Source organism: Cornus florida, unplaced genomic scaffold, assembly GCF_030987335.1.
Source record: "Cornus florida cultivar Cherokee Brave unplaced genomic scaffold, ASM3098733v1 CherokeeBrave_3.0.0_Hap2_Chr03, whole genome shotgun sequence".
In the NCBI taxonomy this organism is placed as follows: domain Eukaryota; kingdom Viridiplantae; phylum Streptophyta; class Magnoliopsida; order Cornales; family Cornaceae; genus Cornus; species Cornus florida.
In genome coordinates this window covers 82,496,628-82,524,511 of record NW_026775573.1, presented here as the reverse complement: position 1 = coordinate 82,524,511, position 27,884 = coordinate 82,496,628, and the positions used below count along the sequence as shown (strand labels likewise).

At 34.5% G+C, this 27,884-nt stretch overlaps 1 protein-coding gene across 1 annotated transcript; it reads right to left on the bottom strand.

Moving 5' to 3' along the window:
* Nucleotides 1–6,331: 6,331 nt before the first annotated feature.
* LOC132301765 (membrane steroid-binding protein 2-like) lies at nt 6,332–6,667 on the bottom strand. The gene has a single exon (XM_059798992.1). It carries the CDS (start codon nt 6,665–6,667, stop codon nt 6,332–6,334), a length of 336 nt encoding a protein of 111 aa, XP_059654975.1.
* Between the last annotated feature and the right edge of the window lie 21,217 nt (nt 6,668–27,884).

Here is a 27,884-nt window from a genome sequence, read left to right as displayed (position 1 = left end):
CAAGTTAGCTTTAATTTGTAAGGGTTGATGTGACCCAAAGGAAGACTAAGAGAGGTTGTCTCTTAGTAAGGTGAAGCAAGGAGTTGCTTCATGTAAAAGTTTGCTCTCCACTCGTAAGGAGGTACCATAGTGGATTGGGAAGTCTCAAGAGGGGTCTTGAGCAGAGGAGTAGGAGTTTCTGAACCTCACTAAAATCGCCGTGTGAATGTTTGCAAATCTCTCTTCCCTTATCTCATTTACATATATGTTATTAATTGTTTATGCTTATATATTGATTATTACATAATTGTTAGAAGGTTTTAGTAAAATTTGCAAAACTGAAAATTGGCCATTGTCTGCCATAGATTCTATTCACCCTCCCTCTAGAGTCAATACTTGGGCAACACCTTGCAACTTATTGTGAGAATAAAGATGAGACCATGAAATGGTTTTTAATGGCATGTTGTGTGAAGAATTTGATAATCCATAGCTTAGGGACGCCTTTGGTGGATTATGCCGTAGTTTTTGCCTTCACGTGCATATACCATATATGTTGAGAAATTTGATAATCTATAACTTAGGAAACATGTTTTAATCTACACACTAGTTTAGGTAGAGGAAGCATACCAACCTTTGATGGGTTATACTTAATTCCTAATTATATAAAATTCTTGAAAAGAATGTGGTAATCATACATTGCTACATATCATAGTTGTATACATAGTTAGTTCCCTAAGTATATTGCAATTGAGCATGTTTATAAGGTTTGTGGTGGATTCAAGTCCCTAGCTTTCTCTTTCAAAGTTTAATTCCATTTAAATTCACTTAATTTATGTTTTTGTTAACTTTCAATTCGTAACTTAAAGTGACAACTCAATCAAACTATCATCTCTTCTATACCAAACTAAAAGTAATTTTACAACTTTTGTTGCCATAAACTAACAATCCTTGTAGTTCGACAACCCTTACTATAGCCTTGTCTTACAATGACTCGTGCTATTGCGAGTGGTATTTATAAGTGGTAACAAATGATTGACATCATGTATATGGTAGGATTCCTAGAGGGTAGTGCATTGTGAAGGTCTTGGTAATGTAAAAGCTTACTAAGTTTGTGGTAGGATAAGGGAAAATAATAATAATAATAATAATAATAATATATTTTTTCTTTTTTATTTTGTTATTTGTTCTTTTTTATTTTGTTTTTTATTTTGTTATTTGCAAGAAACTAATACAAACCACTCACACACATCTACTTTGGGAGGTAGAGGAGATACCACTAGGCCACAAGTAGAGGTGCAACTTGGGTTGGGCAACCCGAGTAAAGACCGATTTTTTGCGGGTTTAGACAATTATTTTTACAATTAGGGCTGGGTTTGGGTTGAAAAATCTCAACCTGAATTTATTTAGGGTTGGCCTTGGGTTGAGATGCTAGTACTCCGAGCCAACCCGAACCCAAATTTTAATATTATTTATACATATATTTATTTTAAATACATTATGCAAAATATTTAAACTATGATCACAATTTTTTCTTTTTAAATTTCTTTGTTAAATCTTAATTTATTTTATGTTAACATTTAGGAGAACTAATTTTCAAAAAATTTGTTTGAAATTTATTAAAAATTTGCAATAAATTTTTTTTTAAGAGTAATTTAATCTGAAACTAGTTCAACATCACATTAAAATTTTAATATGAAGATTTGCTATATGGGTAACCCGAATTAACTCGACTTTCTAACCTAAAATCTAGGCCCAAGTTGCAAACTCGAGTTTAAAAGTAAAAGAATGGGTTATGGCAGGTTGAATAATTAGAGTTGAGGATAAGGTTAAGGTTGGGCTAGGGTTAAGTATTTCATATATTGGGTTATGCTCAAGTTGTATCTCAAACATGCCCAACCCGCCCGAGTTGCAACCCTAGCAACAAGGCCCAATATATTAATAGACTAGTTGGTAAGTGTAAAATGAAGTGGGTGCATGTGATATTGAATGTACATAAATGACTAAGGTATAAAAAAGTGTTATTGGAGACTCTAGATGTTTCATATCTATATTATATAGCACATATATATTAAAGTTTCCTCTGAAGCTTTTACCAATTGACTTAGTGTGTTACATGTGTCAAACACTGAGGCGTGTTTAGAATATATTATGATATTATTTTTTTAATATTAGTCTTCAAATTTTGGCATATATCATGTTTAGAATGGTTCATATTGGTTTGAAATAATTCATAATATACCAAATTTTTTAGCCCAAACCCATATCACCAAATTGGTGATATTATGTGTTTTGGTACTGTATTAGAAGAACTAAAGAAAATTTTGGAATTTCTCAAAACAAATTTTCGTTACCAAAAAAGATTCCGATTTCTACCCAAAACACTCCAACAACAAAACGGTTGTTTTGGTATTGACAAAAAATACAACACCTAAAACATACTGCATGTCATACGGGCCCTTAGATTATATGTGTCACTTGCCAGTCCAGATAGGCCCAATATTTTCTAAGGTCCTACGTGAATGTGAAGTCCAAAAAAAAAAAATAAATAAATAAAAAATCCTAATAATATAAACTTTTTTGTCCAAATTGGAGGCCCTAGACGACGACTTGGGTCGCGAAGGCCCAAGACTAGCCTAATGTAAGTCTCATGATAACAAAACATGGTAGAACACATCAACAAGGCACTTGGACAAGTACTTGTTTATCGCATGTATATAATTAAAGCTCCTTTGGAAGGCTTTTCCACAGCCTGGGCATTTAAGCTTTTCATTGAATAGAGAACTACTAGCTGCAGTCACGCATGCGACTGTAGAAGGACAGTCGCGCCTCTCATTGGTTGAAAAACCAATCACAAAAGGTATAATTAATGTATCTTTCTTATTTTCATTGAACTTTAAAACTTAACATTTTACGACCAAATTAACCTTTACAACTTAACATTTTCCTCTCCTGCCATACGCATATATAATCTTCCTTCTTTCATTTATTACATATATATTATATTCATTCTTTATTTTATATTTTTTTAATAATTCTTAACTGCTTATATATATGTGTGTGTGTGTGTGTGTGTGTGTGCGTGCGCTCAATATTATGTGAACAGAAAGAAAAAGAAAAAAAAACACTCATGTGAATAGATTATTTCCTTTCCTTTTTCTTTTTTTCAATTCTTTTCCTTCATTTTATTTAACTATATATATATATATATATATATATATATATATATATATATATATATATGTTTATATATTTATATATATAAACATATATAGTTAACCATATCGTGTATGAATTATGAAACCACTCTTAATTTTCTTTTACACATTAACTAAAACTCAAATTCTATAATTTTAATTCAATTATCACTCAATCTCATAATATTAGTTCAAGGACCCAAGTATTGTCCTTACTTCAATTAAAACTTAATAATGGTGAAAACTAAAAATTCCATCAACATGAGCTACATATATATAACCATAAATATAAAGACAATTGTACAAAAATGTAAATAATAAAGGTTATATATATACATGTACGTATACATACAAATGAGAAAGAAAATAAAGATGTTAGAATTTAAAGGCTAATTTGGTCTTAAAATATTACTCCATCCGTCTCAAAATACTTGTCAATCTTTTCATTTAAGGATATCCCAAGAAACATGTCATATTCTAAAATTTAATGTACTATTTTTTATAACATTCCTAAACCATCCTTTTAACTAAACAACTGCACTAATTACAGAGTACTATTTTGTCTTTTAGTAAGGGCATATTTGAAACTTCACTCTTATCAATACAATAAAAAACTATTAAAACTCCACTACCATAAAAAGTTAGATTCCCCATGCAGGACATGTATTTTGAGACAAAGGGAATAAGTTTTAAAGTTCCATTAAAATAGGAAAGATATATTAATTATACCTTTTATGATTGGTGTAATGATCCTGTCATTTTCCTTCCTTTCTTTTTTTCCTATTTTTACGGATTAATTTTTTCCGTTGATGTTTTCCTTTCTAGGTTCGAGTTTGAGTTTGAAGAGCCACTACCACTACTACTACTAACGTAGCAAGAGTGAGCAGGAATCGTCCCAAGGGATTTGCAAGGTACTACGGAATCAATATCGGATTAGTAGGTCGAATGATCAAAGAGGGGTTTTGGTTGGTTGAATTAAACTAATGATTCAATTAAAAACATGCAAATTAAGATCAATCTAGAGATTAAGGTAAAGAGAATAAGAGAAAGGTCTTGGGGCATAGAGTTCACCACTAAGCTTCACTTCACTAAACATTAGCAATTGTAAATTTAGGGGGTTTCATGTTGTAAAACAAATGTGTGTGTACCATTAATTGGAAACTAAGCATGGATGGCAAATAAGCATAAATTGTCTAATCAATCTAGCGAGTAGCACAACCTATCAAATAAAGCCATTTACCATTCAATAAACCCACAATTAATGCACACACAAAAATCTAGAGAAATGTACTACTTGCACTCATAAGCATGGATCATCAAACAATAAGAATGGATTGTCTACCTATCTAGGAATTTAAAGCAACTACACTACAACTACACTAATGACATAGAAATTAAACTAATTAAGTTAAGGAGGCAGCACAATCCATCAAAAAATAAGCATGATCAATCAAACAAACCACGAGAGTAATCAATTAAGCACCATGCCTTGACTATCACTAGATTTTTAATTTCAACACACATAGACATGCATCAAACTCATAAAACCTAGTGTAAGCACATAACCATTCATTCTAGCATACATAGACATATGGATAGAAATAAAAGATCAATTGGAAGAATTAATCCATACAAATTATGTAAAAACTCAAGATCTATACAAATTCATGGTCAAAACATTATTTACGACATAAATCCCCAAAAACTACAAAATACTAAGTTTAGGAAGCAAGCCTATGGGCTATCTCTAGCCCCAAGAGAATGATCTAGCCACTCATGGTAGTGGTCATGGAACCCTCAAGGGTTTTCTTCAATGTAGGCACCATCTTCTTCCTCTTTGTTTTGCTCCAAAACCCTAATTCTATAGAGAGAAATATTTAAGAGCTATTTCTACTATTGGAAAATAAAACTTTGAACTAAAATTGCTAACCCTCTACAAATTGGTTCATTTTGATTTAAATACTAGCCTATTTGAGTAGGGAACAAGTCAGAAATAAGGCCTTTAATTGGTGCAAACTCGTAGCTACAAAAGTTGGTGGAGTTCTAGCGCGCTCGGGAATTTGACAGCTCACTGCCAGCACTTGCTTCGATCGATCGAAGCTGTCTTCGATCGATCAGACACTACTTTGATCAATCAAAACTGGCGTGGCAAGATATTTTGGACAACTGGCAACCTTATCCATTGAGCTGGCACCGCCTTAATCTCAATCGATTGTAGCTTTCTTTGATCAATTTGGACTTCCTTCGATTGATCGAAACTTAAACAGTGCAATTTTTCTGACTTTTTCTCGATCTTCTTCTTAACTCCAAAATTGAGCTAAAAGGCTCTTTTTAGCCTGTTTGAACCTTATTGACCTAAAATAGACAAAAACACAAATTAGAACTAAAACGGGAAAGTAAGATAGATGAATGGACTAAAATACCCTAACTTAAGTGCTAAAATGCATCACATTTGAGCACTTATCACCCCTTTTTATAAACCCCAAACACACCTTATACTGTTAATCTTCTTCCCAACGTTGCTTGAATGGGAAAATAAATAAATAAATAAAAAATCGACTCACTGATCTTTCCTTTTTCCATTCCACTTCATCTTTCTCATCCCCTATTAAGGGTCCATCCACGATCAGCCCTTAAACCCAACCTCCACTCTCAATCTCTCCATCAGCATCCCGCAACTTTTTTTTCTTCTCTTCCGTAGTACAGTGGGTGTCCAATTCCGATGACGGGGTGCGATACCAAGTTCGGGATTCTTCTCCGGTCACAGTTGATTGGGTCTGTCAGGCGTCGTTAGTACCATTTTTCTTCGGCCACGGTTTGTTGGTCGTTATTTTGTATTGCTCGCTGGTTTGGTGCTGGAATTGTGTTCTTCTCCGGCCGTAGGTTGCTACGCCGTCGACTGTGGGTGCAGTTGTAGTCTTCTTTTCCTCCAGTGAAGTAGGTGTCAAAATCCGGTGGGTTTGTTGGTAGCGGTCAAATTTTGGCGCCACAGTTTGAGTCCGATTCCGGTTGGAATTCATCTCTGGCAGGATTTGTTTGGTCTTGCGGGTCTCGTTGCCGAGTTTAGGTTTGATTTGCAGAGCTGTGGTGTTGTTGCAAGTATGTTTGTGACTAATTTGTGATGATGGTGGATAGTTATATGCAGTAATAGTGCAAATTTACATTTCTAGATTGTTAATTACATGGTCTGATTTTGTGAATTGGGTGTTGATTGTGGGGTTGTTGAAATCAGAACTGTAAATTTGCCCTTTGATGGCCATCAATAGGGGCTTGATGGAATCAGAACCGTCATAGGCCCTTAATTGGTCCTCTGTAACGTCTCTGAGTTGGACAGGCTCACGCGGCGCGTAGTCGTTGTTGGTCCTTTTGATGGCCGCGTAATTCCCCACGGCTACGAACATTTTGTAGACAACTTTGTAGATGACCACCATCAAAGTTACGATGATGAAAAACGCTGCCGGTAATAGCCCACTGTACTCCGTGATTGAATCCATCACCGTTGTGTACAATCCCATTTTCATTTTTCCCTTCTGTTCTGTTGAGAATTGAGAGACACTATTCTGTAAGGGTAAATTTGTGTCAATGCATTGGTGTCACATTTTTATTTGTTTATGAAATTATCAACTGCCACATCAGGTATAACTCTCAAAATGACATAGTTTTAAGTAAGAGTAAATTTGTCTTTTAATACTTCCGACCAAGTCACCTACCGGAATGCAAAAAATTAATAGTATAGGGGTTTTTTTTGCAACAAAATCATAGTTCAGGGAGGCTTCTTGTAGTTCAAGGGGTTAGTTGCAAAACCCCAATAGTTTAGGGGGGTTTTTTGCATTTAACCCAATTTTATATTAAAAGTTCGTTGTTTAAATTTTTAATACTCAATCCAATTAACTGTATTTGCATAGATATCATTTACTTTATTATTTTTTACTTAATTTTTTATTTTTAGGAGATTTTTTTACTTAATTCAAGGCACCTTATGTGAATTAATACTATGGTAATTTTATTTAAATTATTAAGTTGGATTCTGATGCAAATATTTGCGATCAGAATTTTAGTTACAATTGTGTATAAAGTTTGGGATTTATTATGAATGTGGTAATAATTGATTAATTCACTTTAGAATTAAATATGATATAATTATAATATTAAAAATGGGACTAAAATGATCATATGGACACTACCGAATAACAAATTAATAATTTGAAAAATAACCAAGGTGGGTATATTAACTGAAAGTTTTATACTTGAATGTGTGTGTGTATATATATATATGAAGTTATATAAAGTCTATACTCTGGTTTAGAATGAGAGTAATATATTATAAGATCCATACTCTATCTTAGAAGGAGAGTAATATATTATAAGATCCGTACTCTATCCCAGCAGGAGAATATAAAATTATAATGCCTATAAGGCAGGAAGTTATATATTAATGAAGTTAAAATGAAGTTATGAGATCATATTTATTTATATTATATTGATGTAGTGGTGTTGTATTCACTGGGCTTTAAGCTCACTCTTTCCATATCTATATTATTTCGAGTTCAAGGTTTGGTAGTTACTACTAAGTCTAGAGTCTTGGGTGTTGAATTAGGAAAGGAGCATGAGAAAGCCTAGGGAAAACTACACTTAAGTAAAGTTAGGGGTTCTAAATTACAAAGTGATCTATTTTTAAAGTTTAGTTTTCACTTTGATTGAATTTGGCAAAATAATCATGCATACATTGAAAATTATTGTTTATGTCCAAAATACCCTTTAAGCTCTCATTTTAAAATATTAAAATGCCTTTCTTAAATCAAATAATTCATTAATGAGTTTGCTAAGAACTTTAGTTCCACTCAAATTTTCAAAGCCAATGACAATCCTATCTATCTTCTTTCTTCTTCTTTTTTCAAAAATTAATGCTTTCTACCTTCTTGTGCTTTTTCACATAGCGTGATGTGTTTATTTAAGCATACGGAATTAATGAATTTTTGTGGTGGATTTTTTACAAGAGTGAATGTGAATTTTCAATAAAGCAATGGGGATAGTCATTCATACAAGAGGAAGAAGGATAATTCAAAATTTCTATACGTATGCTATTCATACGAGTGGAAGCAGGATAATTCTTGATTATCATTGCACATTAGAAAATAAAACAAATTATATAAGGAATATAATGGCACCCATATACATAAAAATTTGTTCAAACTACAATTGTTTGCCCTGCTTGGTTTGTGATAATGAGAAATAAAAAGAGAAAAATATTTTAAAAATTCTTGAAAGAGCCTTCAAAAAGACGTTCATGGTGGGCAAGGGGTCCTCCATGTAGGACTTGGCTAGGAGCCAAACACATAGCATCACTTATAGGGTAAATCCTCTTCTAAATTGGGATCCATGAATCCCTTCAACCAAATAACATCCTGAAGATTCTTCATGCCCTCCATTAGCAAAAAAACTGATTGAATAATTCAAAATGTTCTCATCTGCAATAATAGACTCTTTAGCTGATAATAACTCATCCAAAGCACTTTATTCATACATCTGCTCCTTGACATTAGAGCCACAACAAAAATCAATTCATTGAAATGAAAAGATTATATTATTTTAGAAGGACAATTTAGTATTTTAGAATAAGAGTTTAAGGACAATTTAGACCTAAATAATAATTATTAATCTATATGTAATTATTTTTCCTAATTCGATCAAAGTGAAAACTAAACTTTAAAAATAGAACACTTTGTAATTTAGAACCCCTAACTTTACTTAAGTGTAGTTTTCTATAATTAGATTAGTTTAGATGGGTTTGGTAATGTAACTTGTAATTAAAAATTTAGTTATGTCAGTACTTGCATAATAGGGTTGCGATTTGTTTTCTATTTGTAAAATATTAAGTAGGCATTCTGATGTATAATGACATCATATACAAATAAAGATAGATAAATGCTTTTTAATTGTTAAATTTATTAAATAATTTATATTGGGTTGGGGGTGCATCAAAAAAAACTTGCCGGAATTGCCGAAAATTGTGCATCATATGCTTTGGAGTATGAATTGTGGTCATCGGAGATTGATAACCTGTGAGGGGATTCTCAAGGATGTGGTGTGTGGTGTACACTGTTATAATGTGATGGTGGTGATGTTTGGGATTGAACCACAAAAATTTATACATATATATATATATATATATATATATATATATATATATAGTCTCTCTAAAACATCTTAGAGACAAATTACATGAACACTGTTATATATACCCCTGTAACATCACTTACTCATATCTGTTCACGTTCATCCCTAGCATCTTCGTCATGTACGAAACAAAATAAAAATAAAAATTAGAGAGATAAAAGGAAAGATTTTGCTTCTGATACCAAAGTTACAAGGGTTAAATGCATCTCTGTTAAAGAAAGATTTTGCTCTAAAACCAAAAAAAAAAAAATTCATTAGCATTTCCGTTAGTAGTACTGTAGACAGAGAATTAAATTTAGAGTTGTACTGACAACTATGTGACAATATCAATGATATCCGCAAATATGGAAGTTATTGAAAAAAGAGTTACCGAAAGAGAGAGACCGACCAAAAATTTAAACAAAAAGAGAAATACAGGTGATAGAGGACATTTTGCCTCTTCATTACTATTATTTTATATTTCTTTTGTTTTGTCATATGGGTATTTTAGATCTTTGAATTGCTAAATTCACCCCTTGCACAAATTGAAAAATAGAGGGGGATTTGTAAACAAATGGGGTTAATTGAATATGTTCTATATTATGTGGCAATTTTTTTACACTTAACCCTTTAAAATAAAATAATCAACTTATTAACCCTCCAATTAAAGAGAGTGTCATTGAATATGTTCTATATTATGTGGCAATTTTTTTACACTTGACCCTTTAAAATAAAATAATCAACTTGTTAACCCTCCAATTTGTTAAAGAAAGATTTTGCTTTAAAACCAAAAAAAAAAAAATTCATTAGCATTTCCATTAGTAGTACTGTAGATAGAGAATTAAATTTAGAGTTGTATTAACAACTATGTGACAATATCAATGATATCCGCTGATAGGGAAAAATAAACCTAACCTATCTTGACCTAACGATAAAGGCAACTAAGTGTTAACCAGCCGCCAGATCTCTTCTACTTTTGAAAGATAATATTTCGTTATCAAGGATAACGATTTCCATTGGATGAGTTCCATGGGATAATGACAAATCTTATCAAGGATAAGATTTCTATGGGATAAGTTCCATAGGATTAGGACTATGATATTCTAGTGACGATAAATAGGAAGACGACAAAAAAAAAATAAATAAATAAAAAAAAAAAAAAACTATTATTAAATTCCTGCCTTTCTTTTAGACCTCCGGTGATTGACTTAATCGTCGGAGAGCTCTTGGCAGGCACCACACCGGTGCCTTCAAGATTCATCGATCTTCTACTCTCTTCTTTGCAGGAAAACGGTGTCGTATCGGACCGCGTAGATTTCACCCTCAACAATTGGCGCCATCTGTAGGAAACGACAATTCCTTTAAATCAATTACTCGGTTGGGTATATGCACTTGCGGTCCGGTATGGTAGCTGGAACAAAAACATCATTGCAAGGATCCAGTCAAAGAGAAGGATCAGGTGAGCATCCAGACGTCCCGAATGACCAGGAACGGCTTGCAGCGTTAGACCTACAGGTCCAAACTCTGTATCAGAGTATAACCAATTAATCCAACAAAATGCAGAGATCTTGTGACATCTTATCCTAGCGGGACCACCACCGCAACAAGAATTGTCCGACCCATGTCCTTCCAATCTGAATGATGGGGGACAACACGAGGAGGACTGAGAAAACAATCCTTCTCACAAGTTCGAGGCGGAATAAAGGCAAGTCAGAAACCGACACAGAGAACCTCCTTCCCCGCCTCCGCGAAATCCCCAGTCTCAAATAAGCACAACTTTCTGTGTTAAGGAAAAGACAGAGAAAATTACCTATTTCGACCTACAGATTGAGGATCTCAAGGCGAAAATGGAAGATTTAATGCAGGCTATGAAAGGGAAAGGTCATGCCGCCATAGATAACCTAGTGCAGAGAATCAACCTGCCATTCAGCCCTGCCGTTATGAAATGCCCCCTGCCTAGCAAGTTCAGGATGCCCTCGTTCGAAAGCTTCGATGGGACCAAAGATCCCCTCGATCACCAAGTTTTTATGCATTTGCACGCCGTGCCAAATGCAATCATGTGTCGAGCTTTTCCCACTACACTTAAGGGATCGGCAAGAGTTTGGTTCAACAAGCTGAAGCCAGGAACCATTACCACCTTCGAAGAACTGAGCAAGCAGTTTGTGAGCCACTTCATTACAGGTCAGAGGCATAGGAGGTCGGCCACCTACCTGTTGACCATAAAGCAACAGAAGGGCGAGTCGATCCGGGAATACATCACCCAATTCAACACAGAGATGTTGCAGGCAGAAGAGGTGGACAACAAGGTGGCTTTGACTGTTTTCATAGGAGGACTCCAAACCTCCAGATTCTTGTTCGCCTTATCCAAAGAACCTCCCACCAGCATGGCAGAGTTGTTAATCAGAGCGCAGAAACATATGAATGCTGAAGAAGCCATGAGTGCAGGAAAGGGAAAGGAAAGAGAGGACAAGAAGAGGTCAGCCCCTCTCACCAGGGATGAAAAGGATACCAACTATAAGAGATCATTCTTCAGCCAAAGCGATAGGACATATAGTGAGGAAGACTCAGATAAGTATACTGACTAACAATTGTCTTACAGCTGGAATTAGCCTTATCAAGTCATTCAAAATAAAGACTAGGGGCATCTTAGTTCATCATTTCACGTGTTATTCTATTTTCCAATAAGTTCACCATCACCATTAAGATGGATGAACCTCAAGTTTTACGTAATAAAATATTACGTTTTTAGTTACCTACCTATGTGGTAATATTAAGCTTATAGTGATCTATTTTTCTCGTTAAAGGAACCAAAGGCCAACAACACATTTTTCCCTTATTAAAGGGATAAGAAATCGATTACTTCTTCTACATAGAAGGGTGAGATAATTAAAGCTTCCTTCATTTACTAGAGAGATGAGATGACTATCTCTCGTATTAAATGGGTCACCCTCCTTCAGACTACACCTCTTTCCCCCATAGAGGAACGAAGTTTTAACTTTATCTTCTTCCCTCGGTAAAGAGATGGAGGGTTAACTACTCCCTTATTAAAGGGTGAGCTCACAACACTCGAGTAAGTCTACTTCCCTTATTAAAAGTGGCAAGAAAGTAATCATCAAGCATGCTTAGCTCAGTAGGACTTGGCATTCTTGACGCTTGACAAAAATTTAATTCCCTTACTAAAGAGACGAGCTGAGGGAAGCTTGTAAAACCTAATTCCCTTACTAAAGGGATGAGTTGAGTGAAACTCGTAAAACCTAATTCCCTTACTAAAGGGACGAGCTGAGTGAAGCTCGTAAAACCTAATTCCCTTACTAAAGGGACGAGCTGAGGGAAGCTCATAAAATTTAATTCTCTTACTAAAGAGACGAGCTAAGTGAAGCTCGTTCCCTTATTATAGGAGTAACGAGTTGAGGGAAGCTTATAAAATTTAATTCTCTTACTAAAAGGATGAGCTGAGTGAAGCTTGTTCCCTTATTATAGGAGTGATGAGCTAAGTAAAGCTCATAAAATTTATTCCCTTTCCAAAGGGATGGGCTGACTAAAACCCATGAAGTTTACAACTAGTATATCGGATTTTCAAAAGAAAAATCCAGTTTTAAATCACTAAGGGTCATTGACCATGGGTTTTAATCCACGCCCTTCCAAAACAGAACCTTGATTTGGTATTTGTGCTAATTACCTAAGGGCAGAGTACCCATAGGAACATTATCCAAGGGAAGATTACCCAAGGGAACATTACCCAATAGCAGAGTACCAACATTACCCAGGGGCAGAGTATCCACGGGAACATTACCCAAGGGAAGATTACCCATGGAAACATCACCTAAGGGAAGAGTACCCAAGGGTTTAAAAAAAAAAAAAAAAAATCTACTGTTCAATGAACAGTACCTGCGGGCACTGTTCCCGAGGGAACAGTGCCGGGGGCAAAAAAAAAAAAAATTACATTCCCAAAGCTAGATGAGCAAGCTTGGGAATGGGGGGCAACTAATAGGGAAAAATAAACCTAACCTATTTTAACCTAACGATAGAGGCAACTAAGTGTTGACCAGCCACCAGATCTCTTATACTTTCGAAAGATAATATTTCGTTATCAAGGATAACGATTTCCATTGGATAAGTTCCATGGGATAATGACAAATCTTATCAAGGATAAGATTTCCATGGGATAAGGACTATGATATTCCAGTGACGATAAATAGGAAGACGACAAAAAAAAAAAAAAAAAAAAAAAAAAAAACAAAATTATTATTAAATTCCTGCCTTTCTTTTAGACCTCCGGTGACTGACTTGATTGTCGGAGAGCTCTTGGCAGGCACCACACCGGTGCCATCAAGATTCATTGATCTTCTACTCTCTTCTTTGCAGGAAAATGGTGTCGTATCGGACCGCGTGGATTTCACCCTCAATATCTGCAAATATGAAAGTCGTTCAAAAAAGAGTTACCGAAAGAGAGAAACCAACCAGAAAATTAAATAGAAAGAGAAATATAGGTGATAGAGGACATTTTGCCTCTTCATTACTATTATTTTTTATATCTTTTGTTTTGTCATATGGGTATTTTAGATATTTGAATTGCTAAATTCACCCCTTGCACAAATTGAAAAATAAAGGGGGTTTTGTAAACAAATGGGGTTAATTGAATATGTTCTATATTATGTAGCAAATTTTTTACACTTAACCCTTTAAAATAAAATAATCAACTTGTTAACCCTCCAATTAAAGAGAGCGTCATCGTGTGTGCGCGCACGCGTGCAACAGGCCAAAATTTTGGAAGAATGTTTTAATGTAAAAGATAATGCTAATTGCACTAAAAGTATATAATCTATATTTTCGAAAGAAAAATCAAATATATTTTTGTTTATTAGTATACTCCAATGTATTTATTTATACTTTACTCTCTCTCCCAAACAACCCCTGAACTTCAATTTTAAAAATATAAAAAAAAAAAAAAACCCTAAACTATTCCAATTTCTGCAAAAAAAAAAAAAAAAAAAAAAAAAAAAAAAAAAAAAAAAATAGTAGGTGACACTGTTCCGTTAGGTTTTGCTTAAAAATTTGGCACGTGACCTTGCTGTAATTTCAAAATGGCAAGATTACCCTTATTGCCGTTGTAGTATGTGAAAAAAAAAAAAAAAAAAAAAAAAACTAAGGAGAAGTTGAGCAAACAGATGATGCATATATATGTTTATATAGAGAGAGATACATAAAGTGAAAAATCCTCAATATTTTTTGCTCACCGAAAAGCATCTTGCTGGAAGACATGAATATATATACAAACACATAATATAACTTCTTTCAATCCTTATTTTGCTATTTCTTAGAAGATTGAAAATGGTTGAATCATTAATCACGATGAAAAAAAAAAAATTTGAATTTTAGAGGAAAACAAATTGCAACTGAACACAATCAAATCATGGACTCTGGCTGATGGAGTGTTCCAAACCAACAAATTTGCAAACTCATCACCTACGTACAAAGAAAAATAATCCCCATACCACACCAATCCATCATCACCTTCAATTCTCCAAAAAAAAAGCTTTTTTACCCAAATATTCAAACCCAACAACAGTGGACAACTCAACCATGGTGGCTTCGGAATCCAAAGATTCATAGAGCAACAGTAGCCATGGTTGCCGGGAGAGAACAACAACAACGACAAGAACAAAATTCAGAGCTTCACTCCATCTCCATCAATGATTTAATTGAGGTTGATTTTGCGATTTATTTTATTTTATTTGCCAAATCAGGTCCAAATCAAAATATCAGCAGTCGTCTGTGGTTGTCATCGGTGATGATCGTGGGCTGGTCGGCGATGTCGGAGGTTGCAATTGATCGGTGATGTCGTGACTGCCAGAGACGAGAGCGTAAAGGAGATTGTAGAGAGAGAAATAGCGCTCTGTACAAGTGGTGTTTGGCTAGCTTCTATATAGGTAGTATTTCGTTTAGTATAAGGTGGTGTTTGGCAAGTAATGTTGGTTGGTTATTGTGATATGGTGATGTGTCACAATGTTATTGCCTGTTCTAATTGCAATTGACATATCATCAACAACAGTTATTAAAATAGTGAAAGGATGTGGTTTTACTCTAGGGCACTTTGGTAATTTAATATTTTCGATAACCTCGCGTCGGTGACTGTTGATTTTGTCCTTAAATTACATTTTTTAAATAGTTTAAGAGACATTACTTAGTTTAGGAGTTTTGTGTTTTTGGTCAATCTTTCGGAGGGTTTATTTCACTTTACCCTAAAATTAATACTTTTTTACTTCCTTTCAATACTTTTAAACCCACATTTCAACGCACAAAGTATACGAGTGCTCTGATTCGTTGATCTGCTTTTAATTTGGGCGATTGATTGATTATATTTTGGGCTGGGCCTATTGTTGCTGGGCATGTTGTAGCTGGTCCACCAGCACTGTTTTGTTTGGGCCTAAATTTTCTTTGAGTCACTTCTCTGTACTTTTCTTTCCACGTTTTTAATAAATTTGCTTTAACCTTTCGTTAAAAAAAAATTGATAATAATAATAATAATAATAAATTCCCCAAATGAATCTCACCTCCTTTTTGGCATGGCACACTATGTTGTATCCCATGACTGAGAAAAATAATCTATATAATAAGAGTCATAAATTATATAACAAAATCGATTGGCAAAAGAGCTTATTTGAAATATCTTTTCAAACATTGTTTTTGATTTTTTGGATTTAAAAGCGGTTTTAAACCATGTTTGAAAGAGTTTTTATAGAACTTTCGATTCTTAAAAGAGCTTTTTGGATATAAGCTGGGATCCAGATTTTTCAAAAAAAAAACTCTTTTTCTAAAAATAGGAGAAGTTATATGAGGGTTTAATAAAACTTTCAATATACCAAATCTACCCTAAATGTGCTGATCAAAGTGGAATTGTTTGATATGGTGGGTGTTTGAAGTAGTTAAAATTGATCTGACAAGACTAACTATATATTATTTGTCTTTACAGACTGTTTGGTGGGTGGGATCAGAAGTAACATGGGCTTCATGTGCCATACAAAGACCTGGTCACCATCATCAACTTGTAAGGAAAACGCCCTCTGCTAAATTAGTTTCTGTGGAACACCGCATCTCAGTGAAATTGGAGGGACCACCCTTTCACTATCCTCATTTCATTATTATTTTCTTCTTTCAACCAATCTCATTCACACAACATGGGGATACCTAGCTTCTAGCTTCCAAACACTACCATTTTCTTTCTTCAAATTTCTAGTTTTCCAGTTTTTCATTTTAATAATCCACCAGATGATAAGGGCTATTTGAAAGAGAGGAGGAGGAAACTTATATGCAATTCCAGGGCGGGTTCTTAAAATTTTGAGAGGTCTTAAATGAACTTTAAAATTCGAGACCAATGTCTTAAAATCGAGACCCTTCCAAATAAGCTCTGGGTGATCGTCTGAGCCGTCTAAGCTTAGGGCCTGTGCAATCCTCATACATTTGTAAGTCCGAGTTGTTAATCAACCTTCTATTTTAATTAAAACCCATAATAAGTACTTAGGCCTAAAAAGCTAATCCAAGTGGCTAGCCAAGGATATGATGCATTGGGATTCACATAGTCTCCAATGTATTGCATCAAAGTGATGCAAAGGCCTCGGGTAGCCATTTCAGTTAGTCTATTAGGTTAGACTCAAGTGTGAAGATTTAAAATTCACTTAAAGGAGTTTTGAGTTCAACTCAACGGGTATTCAAATATTAGCACCTTGTAACAAGGGTATTGTTTCACATCGAATATGAATGAGGAGTGTCTTGAGTTTATAAGAGTAAACAGATAATACCAACAAACAAATGAACTTTTGAGTCAAATAGTTGATATTAGAGCCGCCTTAATTCCTTATTTGGTGTCACACAGAGCGCACATCTCTTTGGTGAGTATTCCTAGTAAAATCAAGTTAGATTTGTTTAAGTTACCATGTAATGAACGTGCATATATGCATTGAATAATGTTCAATATAGGTATATATACCATTCCATGATGGGTACGTATATGTAAGGTTGTAAACCTTTTGGGGACAAATATACAGGACATATCCGTATCAAGCTTTTAACAGTAGCTTTTGCAGATTGCTTTCTTAGCCTTAGAACATGCAACAGCAATAACTTCTCAGAAAAATGGAGCCACAGCCTAGCTAGAGAGTTATGGTTGTCCTCATTTGAGTAGGGATAATGGTGGATCAATTTTTGTTTTTAATTTTTTTTTTTTTTTTTTTTGGCAAAAAATACATACACCATTAACGTATTCACTTTGTCCCCTTCGGAACTCAAACCTCCAAAATTTACTTTGAAATGTGAAGGAGATACCGTTAGACCATACTCTTGGTATTGGTCAACTACGAAAAAATTTTAGATAGTCCGGGACCATTGTACAGGCTAATTACATTGGAAAAAACTTGTCCATTTTCAACACAATTATTTACATGTTCAATAGTGATTAGAGAACCATGTAATAACTTCTGATTAGTACTTTATCTACTTTTTTGGTGGTCTGATGAGGAGGACCACATTGAAAACCCCTTAATTGTGGAAACAATTCCACTTTTTAGAACCAAACCTAATGCTTTAAGGAGATTTGTTGATTGATAATTTGACAAAGTACATAACCTCCCACACTAGTAAAGCTGACATCTACCCAACTGAAAACTTTTTCTAATTGGGAATTAATTTCTCCTTCCTTGTTGTCCATGACATTAATTTGACATCTTTTTTAGATTTCCATTGCTATGAGTCTCTCTCATTCTCTCTCTCCTACAGTGCTACTCTTCTTTCACATTCAAGTACAAAGACATGTACTCGACATAGCAATGACATTCATTATATGAGTAATTGACAAGTCATGAAACAAGGGTCATAATTTGTGTGGTTGAGGACTTTGAATGTGGTAGAGGATAAAATGTAATCTTTTAGTGACGAAAAGGAAAGATTCTAACCATAGATAACTGGAAAGCTGATTCCCTATGGACAAAATTAATTGAAATGGCAATGAGAGAATATTTGAGTAATAAAACTCATCACATTCTGCACTGACTCTTTGTTTCGCTTCCTCTCCAAACTCAGACTGGTTTATTGTTCGCAACAAACGTTGATGGACAATGAATGTTAGACATGTACACCAATGAAAATGAATAAGAAACTTTTTGCTAGCTTTTCGGTTAGACGATTAGGTCTGAATATTTGTATTAATTTGTTGATTTTTTTATGTACCAAATTATGATATTGACAATGCTTCAGTCTTGCTCCATCAAGACAGATTTTGTCATGCACACCAACGTATCCTAATAAGAGGTTGACACCTCTTTTAAACTTAAAAAAATACAAAACATGGGTTATATCCATTTTTTTTAGTTAAACCCGAGAAATCTTTTTTTTTTTTCCTTACTCAACTTTGAATGTTATTTTTAATTAATTCATGAAAAATTGTATTTTCTACCTTTTCTGTTATTTTTAATTTTCTTGAGATAGAAAACTATTCTTAAAAAAATTGAACTAACCATTTCTATTTCGCTCTTTTAAAATATACCTCAACTGTTTTTTATGCATGCTATATATGAAAGTTATTCATTTTTTTCACTCAATTTTACGGTTATCTTATTTTTATTTCCTTTGTATATTTTTCTGTAAATAAGAATGAGAGCAAAAGGAACAAAAAAGAAACCATTGTCCTTATTTTTGAAAGCCAAAAAAACTCAAAATTTGAACAAAATCTCTTACTCGATTTAAGCTATTTGAAAGAGAGAAAAATTACACGCCAGACAAATATAATGTTTTAACATACCTGTTTTAAGAAAATGAATCAATCATTGCTAAGACCAAATCCAAATCGAATTCCAATATGAAGAGTAGTGGTGGAGGACACAATGGGAATTAGGTTTGGAATGATTGGTGGCTAAGGAAAAAGAAAGATGCAGATAAAGATACACAGATGGGAGCAAAGAGATAAAAAAAATAGATCTGTCAATTTAACCCTAAAAAATGGGTATAACCCATGTTTTGTATTTTTTTTTTAAGTTTAAAAGATGTGTCCGTCTCTTATTAGGACACGTTAGTGTACAAGACACAATCTGTCTTGATGGGGCAGAACTAAAGTATTTTCCTTATGATATTCAGGCCCACTAGTTAGATCTATTTGTTAAAGGATAATATTTGGATCCTCTCCTAGAAGGATAAACTTCATCCTCCAAAGTGATGTTAACCACTAAAAACTCGACACCTGTCCAAAAAATTAAATAATATTTAAAATAAAATAAATAAATGAGACCCACTTTTATTGGGTTAAAGGGTAGAGCTCGTCTAAGAGAAAAAAACCTTTACGGTTGTCGCTACCTCCACCGCCACGCAGCCACTCCCCACCGTTGGCCACCAGCCAATCCCCACCTCTCTCTAGTAATCGCCAAAATCACCCATATGTTGATGCTAAACAAAATAAGAGAGCACAAAATCAAACAACCAAAAATTCAAAGAACCAAGATTGATTGAGCAGTGCAATAAATGTCAATTTAGAGTTCATGAGATTCAAATCTCTTGTCTTGAAAAGCCAGTGGACGCAACGAAATTCCTTTGTTATGATGTCTACGATATCGATCTCCCAAGAGATTCAATTATTCTACAGTCAAAATGCTTTTGTTATACAAACTATAAACAAATCAATAATCGTTATTGAAGATTTTGATCAGTCATGAAAAATCAGGTGACTGGAGTTCGATGATTACGGCCAACAAACCTTATCTTCATCATGTTAACCCGCAAGAAAATTCATCTTTAATTTATTTATTTATTTATTTTGAATCAACATTTCACTAGTCGCCCCCGGGGGCTTGGATGAGTTGGTAAGGTGAGGGCATTGGCTTGCATCGGCCAGTGTTCAAGCCTTCCCGCCTTCTTTATTACCCTCGACTTAAAATATTGCTTGCATTGTGGGGCCGGGGTGAGCAGCCATGGATTTACCTCGTAGTTACAAGTCCAAAGGGCAGGTAGTTGCAAGGGTTCCCACGTCATCAAAAAAAAAAAAAAAAAAAAAAAAAAAAAAAAAAAAAAAAAACAACATTTCATTGGTCCATGTCATTTAGGAGGATGAAGATGGTCCTCCTATGGGAGGACCCAAGTATTTTCCTTTATTAAAATGAAACAACTAAGATAATTGATGACTTAAAGTAGGGTCTACAATACTACGGGGGTATGGTCACCCCCGAGGTTCTTAGCTATTGAATGTGGTGGTGGGACTCATTTGATGGATGATTTAACAGCTGAGAGACACTGGAGGTGTGACACACCTAGGTTATTATAAACGTTCTCCTAAAACAGGGTTTCACTTTAGATCATCAATAGTCATAATTATTTCACTTTAACAAATTGGCCTTACTAGTAGGCATGAATAGGGATGGGATATGAACGGGTTGGGTGGGCCAAGGTTAGCCTACGTTAAACCCAAGGTTCTAACATTTTAGGTGGCGCCAAGCCCCAGTCCCAAGAATCCTATCGCATCTCAGTCCGCACCAAATTACATCGGTATGTGACCTAAATCTTAATAATCAAGAAAATAAAATATTAAAATATATAACTATATACATGATAAGTGCTTAAATGTTGCACATTTTAGCACCTAAGTTAGGGTATTTTAGTCCCTTCATCTATCTTTATTTTCCTGTTTTAGTTCTAATTTGTATTTTTGTCTATTTCAGGTCAATAAGGTTCAAACGGGTTAAAAATAGTCTATTAAATCCTTTTTGGAGTCGAGCAGAAATAGTTCAGAAAAATTACCCTGGAACAGTGCATGATCGATTGCAAAATTCCACGATCGATCATAGGCCACGTCATCGTTCGTAGCCACGTCAGCAATTGGATAAAGCTGCCACATCATCGTTCGTTCAAGTTACAATTGATCGCAGAGAAGTGCGATCGTTCATAATGCCATATTAGTGCAATCTCAGCAAATAAGACGGCCAATTATCAAGATATGAGTGCCATATCAGCACGTTCGATCGCAGATTTTCACGATCTATCGCAAAATTCCACCATCGATCGCAACTCTGGTGGCAGTGAGCTCTTTTATTCCCGGCTTCGCCCGATCTTCACCTACCAAATGGCTGCAAGATTGAATCATTTAAGGGCCTGTTTCTGACCCATTTTGGCCTCCAAAGGTCTTTTATAAAAGGCAAAATGAACCATTTGTTAGGGGTTCACTCTTGTTCACTCATTTTTTAGTTAGCTAATATAACATTTGAAAGATAGTTACATAGTTTTCTCTCTCTAGAATTAGGGTTTTTGTGAAGAAAAGAGGCAAGAACATCAATATCTCTAGGGTTTCTACCAAGAAGACCAAGGGGAAGAAGATGAAGCCATGTTTGGGGATTGCCCTTGAGGGTTCCATAACCACATCCACTGTAATGACCCCGTCATTATCCTTCTTTTCCATTTCCTCAAATTTTACGGATAAATTTTTTCCGTTGATTTCTTTTTCTGAGGTTTTTTTTTTTTTTTTTTGGTCACTTTTTCACTATCTTTTCATTTTGCATAACCTATCGGGTCATGCTCGAATTCGATTCTGGCCTTGCCTACATTCATTATACTTGATTTCTATGTGATACACATTTTTATTTTTATAGAAAAGCATGCTAGATGTTTACTTTTGCCCATAGGGGTATAAATGTAAAGATTCTTAAAAATTATTTTCTTTACTTGGGGTGTATTTTGTAATTATATTTTGATGAAATTTTTTATTTAAGATTATTTTAAATATATCTTTTGAATGATACTTCATTTTAGGCTTTCTGAGAAATTCACTTTTTGAGTTATTCAGTGGGGGACATTTGTGTAATTATAAAAAGTTTTCAAAAAAGTTTCTCGTTTTGGGTTAAACCATTCATAAGGGGTTTATTTTCACTTTTTATTGACTCTAGAACTTTCGATTTTTTTTTGGGATTTTTATTCCATTTATTTTGAATTTTCGAACCCCGTGAGTCGTCAATCTTGTCTGGGGCATATCTCCTCGCTCGGGACTCAATTTTCATCCCCATTTTTTCCGTTGACCTTATAATTCCATTTTAAAACTTTTTTGTTCATGGACCATTTGCATTTGAGTGCGTCTTCACTGATTTCACTTCTTAGACCTAGACGGGGCCCGTTTGGACTGTTCGGGACACCTTTTTAACCTATTTAGGATTAGTGGATGAGAGAGAAAGTCATTTCACTTTTTCTTCTATGTAAAAGTAGCAGCCATAGCCTCCATTAAAGGACCTTAGAGCTGCCCCTTCTCTCTCCTCTTTTCATCTATTTCCTCTTTAATTTTCATCTTCGTGATTTAGGCTTGTTTGATCTCCTCGACGACGCGGTCATTTCTATCCGATCGGTTTTCGATTTGCAGCACTTTGATTTTTGGGCTGGGAGTTCAAGCTTGGATTTGGGTCTTGCCTCTTGAGGATTTCTTGCTCTCCTTGTTGTCCTCGCCAAAACCCCGAAGTTTCATCGTATTTTGTGGAGTTTCCTTTTGGTGGGATTTGAGATTTCACTTTGTCTTAAAGTGAGGTAGGGGGTGTTTCGTGTTTATAATCTTAGTATTTTACATATTTTTTGAGGTTTATATAATTTAGGGTAAAGTGCAAAAAACCCTTTCAACTATTGGCCATTTAGCAGAAAACCCCCATGATCTAATAATTTGACAAATAACCCCCCTGAACTAACATGTTTGTTGCAATTAACCCCAATCTAGTGATTAGCCGGTTGAATTTGACCGTGAAGAAGCACATGACGGTCATGTGACAGCCCAAAAATTTTTAAATGACCATACAACCCTTTATGAAGTTAAAAGACCACAATGCCCCCTCACCCTTACTATAAAACAACTTATTTTTAGTCTTTAACTACTGACGTGACCGATCGATTGGAGTAGCTCTCGCTGCCAGATTCTAACGTTGGAGTCGCCAGGATCTGACGTCAGAGTTGCCGCTCCCGAAGTCGTCTCACACGAGTTCACGAAGTGATCTTTCCGTGTACGTGATTATCGCGCTCGCTAGGGTTGGGGCTTTCACGCCTCAAGCTTTCCTCGCATCAACAATCCTCTTGAAAAATGCTATGTCAACGATCGATAGCTCCTCCATTCACCAGTTCGGCGTTGATCGACTTGGAAAAATAGCCTCGCCTAATTAGAAAAAAAAAATAAAAAATAAAAAATATAGGGCATTTCACTCATACGGTACTGTTAACCTCTTGATATTGAATAACACCACCAGCAAACCGCGGCTCATGGCAGTGATGTGATTCCGGCGGAATCAACCATGGTGATGCAATTCCGGTGAGGCTAAAAAGACCATCAGTTGAGAAAGATTTCTCTGTTTTTTTTATTATTATTATTAGTGTCGTTTCTCTTATGATGGAGATGACGACGCCGATGCCTATTTGACATAGTTGTATAACAAAATTTCAAGAAATTTGATATATATATATATATATATATATATATATATATATATCAATCCATCATCTGGCCTAAAATTAGGGATCCAAGCTTCATCGATTGATCAAATCGATGATTGGAGAGTTGAGAAAACATGAGTTGTGATATTTGTGGTCATCGGAGTCCGCCCGGTAGTCGTTGCAAGGATTTTACCCACAAAAAAAAAAAAAAAAAAATGTTGCAGAGATATTTGGTCTTTGCTCAGTTATGGTGTGAATGAGGAAGGAGGAAGAGGGTAACGGATCTCTTATTTTTGTAACAGATTTGGGTTGTTAGAAAGAAACGGCGACAGAGATGACGGAGTGGGATTGATCCGGTGACTGGATGACGGGTCGCCAACTGAGTAGAGAGTTGAAGCGGAAGAACTGATTCGGTGGTGAAACGACAAGGATTGGTGGTGAGAGTGTGTTAGAGGGCAGCGAGCAGCGCCGGTATCGTGATGTATGTAATGGTTACAATCGATGAAGGAGAGACGTATACAGTGCTGCTGCGCATCAAGCACAATTGACAGAGACGCGTGTAGCGCGTGAACGCGCGTTTTGATCTACACGCAGATTCTTTTAGATAGAGCGTGGTGTGGCAAACTTGGGCCAGTGGCTGAATCTTGCAAAATTTTGGCGGCGGGCTGATGGGAAACTGCAAGGTTGACGTCGATCTGTGGAAACTAAAAGGTACGGGTTTTGAATTTTTGATTCTTGCAGAATCTACGATCGACAAGTCGAGTTTTGAAGAATTCGCCTTCTAGGATTTTAGCCATTAATTCACACTATCCTGGTGGTGTGTTCTTATCATCTTTGGTGGCTATTCAATCCAGTGGTGCCTTTAATTTAGCTATGTTGCAAAGGTTTAAATGAGCGATGAAAATTAGGGTCCGCAGAGAGAAAGAGGGGATGGTGGTTTGGCAGCCTTTTAAGGTGGCGGTGGGCAGTGGAGAAGAGACAGATTACAGTTGTACTGTGGTGGTCAGGAGTTGGCAGCCGGAGGAAATGTAAAGGAGAAGGGGAAAGAACTGTGAATACAAAGGGGAGGGGACGATTTGCTCGAGTTTGGTGTTTTGCTAAAATTTTATGAAACGACGTGGTTTTATATAGGGGTAAAATTGTCTTTTATTATTTTCGTTATAACTAATTGACCGAAAATGTCATATAGGGGGTTAATTGCACCAAATTCAATAGTTCAAGGGTGCAAATTGTAGTTCAGGGGGGTTAATTGCACATAACCAATAGTTAAAGGAGTTTTTTTGCAGTTTACCCTATAATTTATATGCATGTTTAAAGTTTAGATCTAGAAATAATTTTTATTTTAATAAAATGATGATTTAATTTCATAGTTAAAGTATGCTTAGATTTAATTAATAATATGATATTTGGAGAACCCATGACTTGTTATTTATCATATATTATTTTTGGAATTTTTGGATAACTTTTGAAATCTAGAGATTTTTAATTTATTAAGTTAATTAAAAATTAATTAAGTGTTTTAATGACTTAATTAGACTTTTGACTTGATATTTGAGTTATTCATGGTATATTGTTCATTATATGTTAATTTCATGTCATTTGGTGATATTTTACAATATAGAGGAATTAATTAATTTTAATTTAATTAGCTCCCATTTAATGAAATTATGATTTAATTGCACCTTTGATGTTTTCAAGACCTATTATGTTACATGCCATGGTACTTGAGGACCTAGGGCATATCTTGTATGTTTCCATATTTTGTTTGTGTGTGGTATTTGATTATGTGCATTTAGTATATGTGTATATACTTGTTATGCACTACTTGTTGATTTTGGAAGTTTGGGAATGTCGTAAGTATAATTATGGTTATGGCTTGGCTCTAGTATGGGGGATATGAGAGCCCTCTATTTTTAGTGCGCGCTTAAGACGAAAGCACCCACGGGCTAGTAACCCAAGTGATGTTTGGTGTCGGTTTTATTCCGGCGTGACGTCCAAGTTTTCGCTTGTTTGATTTCGCATTTTAATTCCAAGTTGTTTACTTTGTGGATTTATATTTCATTACTTGGTATTTGAAGTTTCATATTGTTTAATTCTTATTTATTGTGGTTTATGTTGTGGATGTTTTAATATAGTTTAGGATGATCTCTTAGTCTCACCTTGGACATAAACATTAGGTGGCATGAATCACATGGATTAATTTATATCAACTTATAAAGACTTGCAAAACTTTAGGTTATACGCATGTTCATTTCCTACGAGTAGCTTTATGTTACTCACCCACGTAGTGGGGACATTTTTCAGGTACAGAAATCAAGATTTGGGATTTGTATTACGCTTAGGATGATTTGTAAACTTGAAGTATTTGATTCGTGCAAATGTTAGCATGATATGCTATTTTTAGTTTAAAATGTCAAAACTTGTATATTCGGCTCTAAATATGTATTGTGTATGTAAGTATACCTTTTGCGATGTATTTGACATGTATTTGATGGGGCCAAAGGCCAATGACCTTATGATTTACTTTCATGCAACTTTAACTTATGCTTAAATATGTGAAAAATAGAAAAATGCAAAGCTAGCTTTAGCATATCATTTTTAGCTGGGATGGTGGGAAGTGCGTTTTATCATTTTTCATAGTGTTTTTATATCATATGTGACGTGTAGCCAATGGCCAAATGGTCTTTTAAATGCATCTATGATGATTGACTTCTTTAAGTGCTTTAAAAGGGTATTTTTCATGATTTTGGGGTTCAAGTATGTCATATTTTACATTTGGGGTTCTAACATGATTTAAATTTTTACGGTACTAAGCATGACATATAAATTATGCTAGATTAGACCTTTATATATACTATTTACTACATGCGCTGTTTGTCTTGATTTTTATCTACTTGTTTTATGACAGAACATGTTTATATGAACTATTAAATAGTTATATAAGTATGTTGTTTTGTTTTTATGTTGTATGCTATGTGTTTAGCATAGTATGCACAGTTTGATTAAGTACCTTTTTACATAACACTTAGGGCCTTAAATTGATATTTACACAAGCATGCTAATTGATGGTTTTATGTCATTACATGTTATATGTCTTAAACTTATGGACTATGCTAAGTGTTGAACATGATTAAGTGTTAAATATTCATGTTAACTTGTGATGAGTTTTGAGCATGTTAGTACTACTTGAGTTGTTTATTTTGACTATTAGCTAATTACAATATGATGGAGCATGCTAGTTGTTATGTTTATGCTATGCTATATGATAAGAAGAAATATGTTCAGCATGATAAGACTTCCTTTTTGATTAAGCACTTAGGACATTGAAATGCTATTTATATGAGTACGCTATTTAGTAGCCTTAATGACCACATGCTATGTGTTTCACGTCTTGTGATGTATGCTAACAGAACAGTATGATCAAATATTAATGTGAATGTTGACTTGGTGTTAGTTTATGAACATACTAGTTCTTACTTACCTTGATTATTTTGACTTATATCTACTCACATGTGAAAGAGCATATTATATTTAAACTGTTAGCTACTTGCACAAATATATAATTTTGTTGCCTTGTTATATACTAAATGTCTAGTATGCCTATATGTATAAATGAATGTATTCGACGTGCTTAACCTGATTTTCATAAAAGCATGAGATGTATTCGACGTGCTTAACCTGATTTTAATAAAAGCATGAGGTGTAGTCTAGTGCGGTATCTTATTTTAAAATTCTCTATATATATGAGATGCATATGATTTTGGTTATCTTCAGATTAGTTTGTATTCCATTTAATTTTGAGCATTGTTATATACTGTCATCCTTACATGTTTATATGCCTTATCATTTTTTAGCTTGCCTTAGAGACATGTTTAGAATATGTGACTACTATAATACCTCTAATTTTAAAAGGATAGTCTCGATATTTAATTCATTGTTTTATTTTATTTTAAATTGATGTATTTAATTATTTGATTACGTAGCTAATTGTTTATGTGCGTTTAATTGAATGATTTGTTAAATTAATTATGTGTTTAAATGGTATTTTAATTAATTGATTTGTTTACATGTTGTGTGATGATGTGTACTTATTTTCTTTGCATGCTAAGTGTTGATTTGTATTTAATT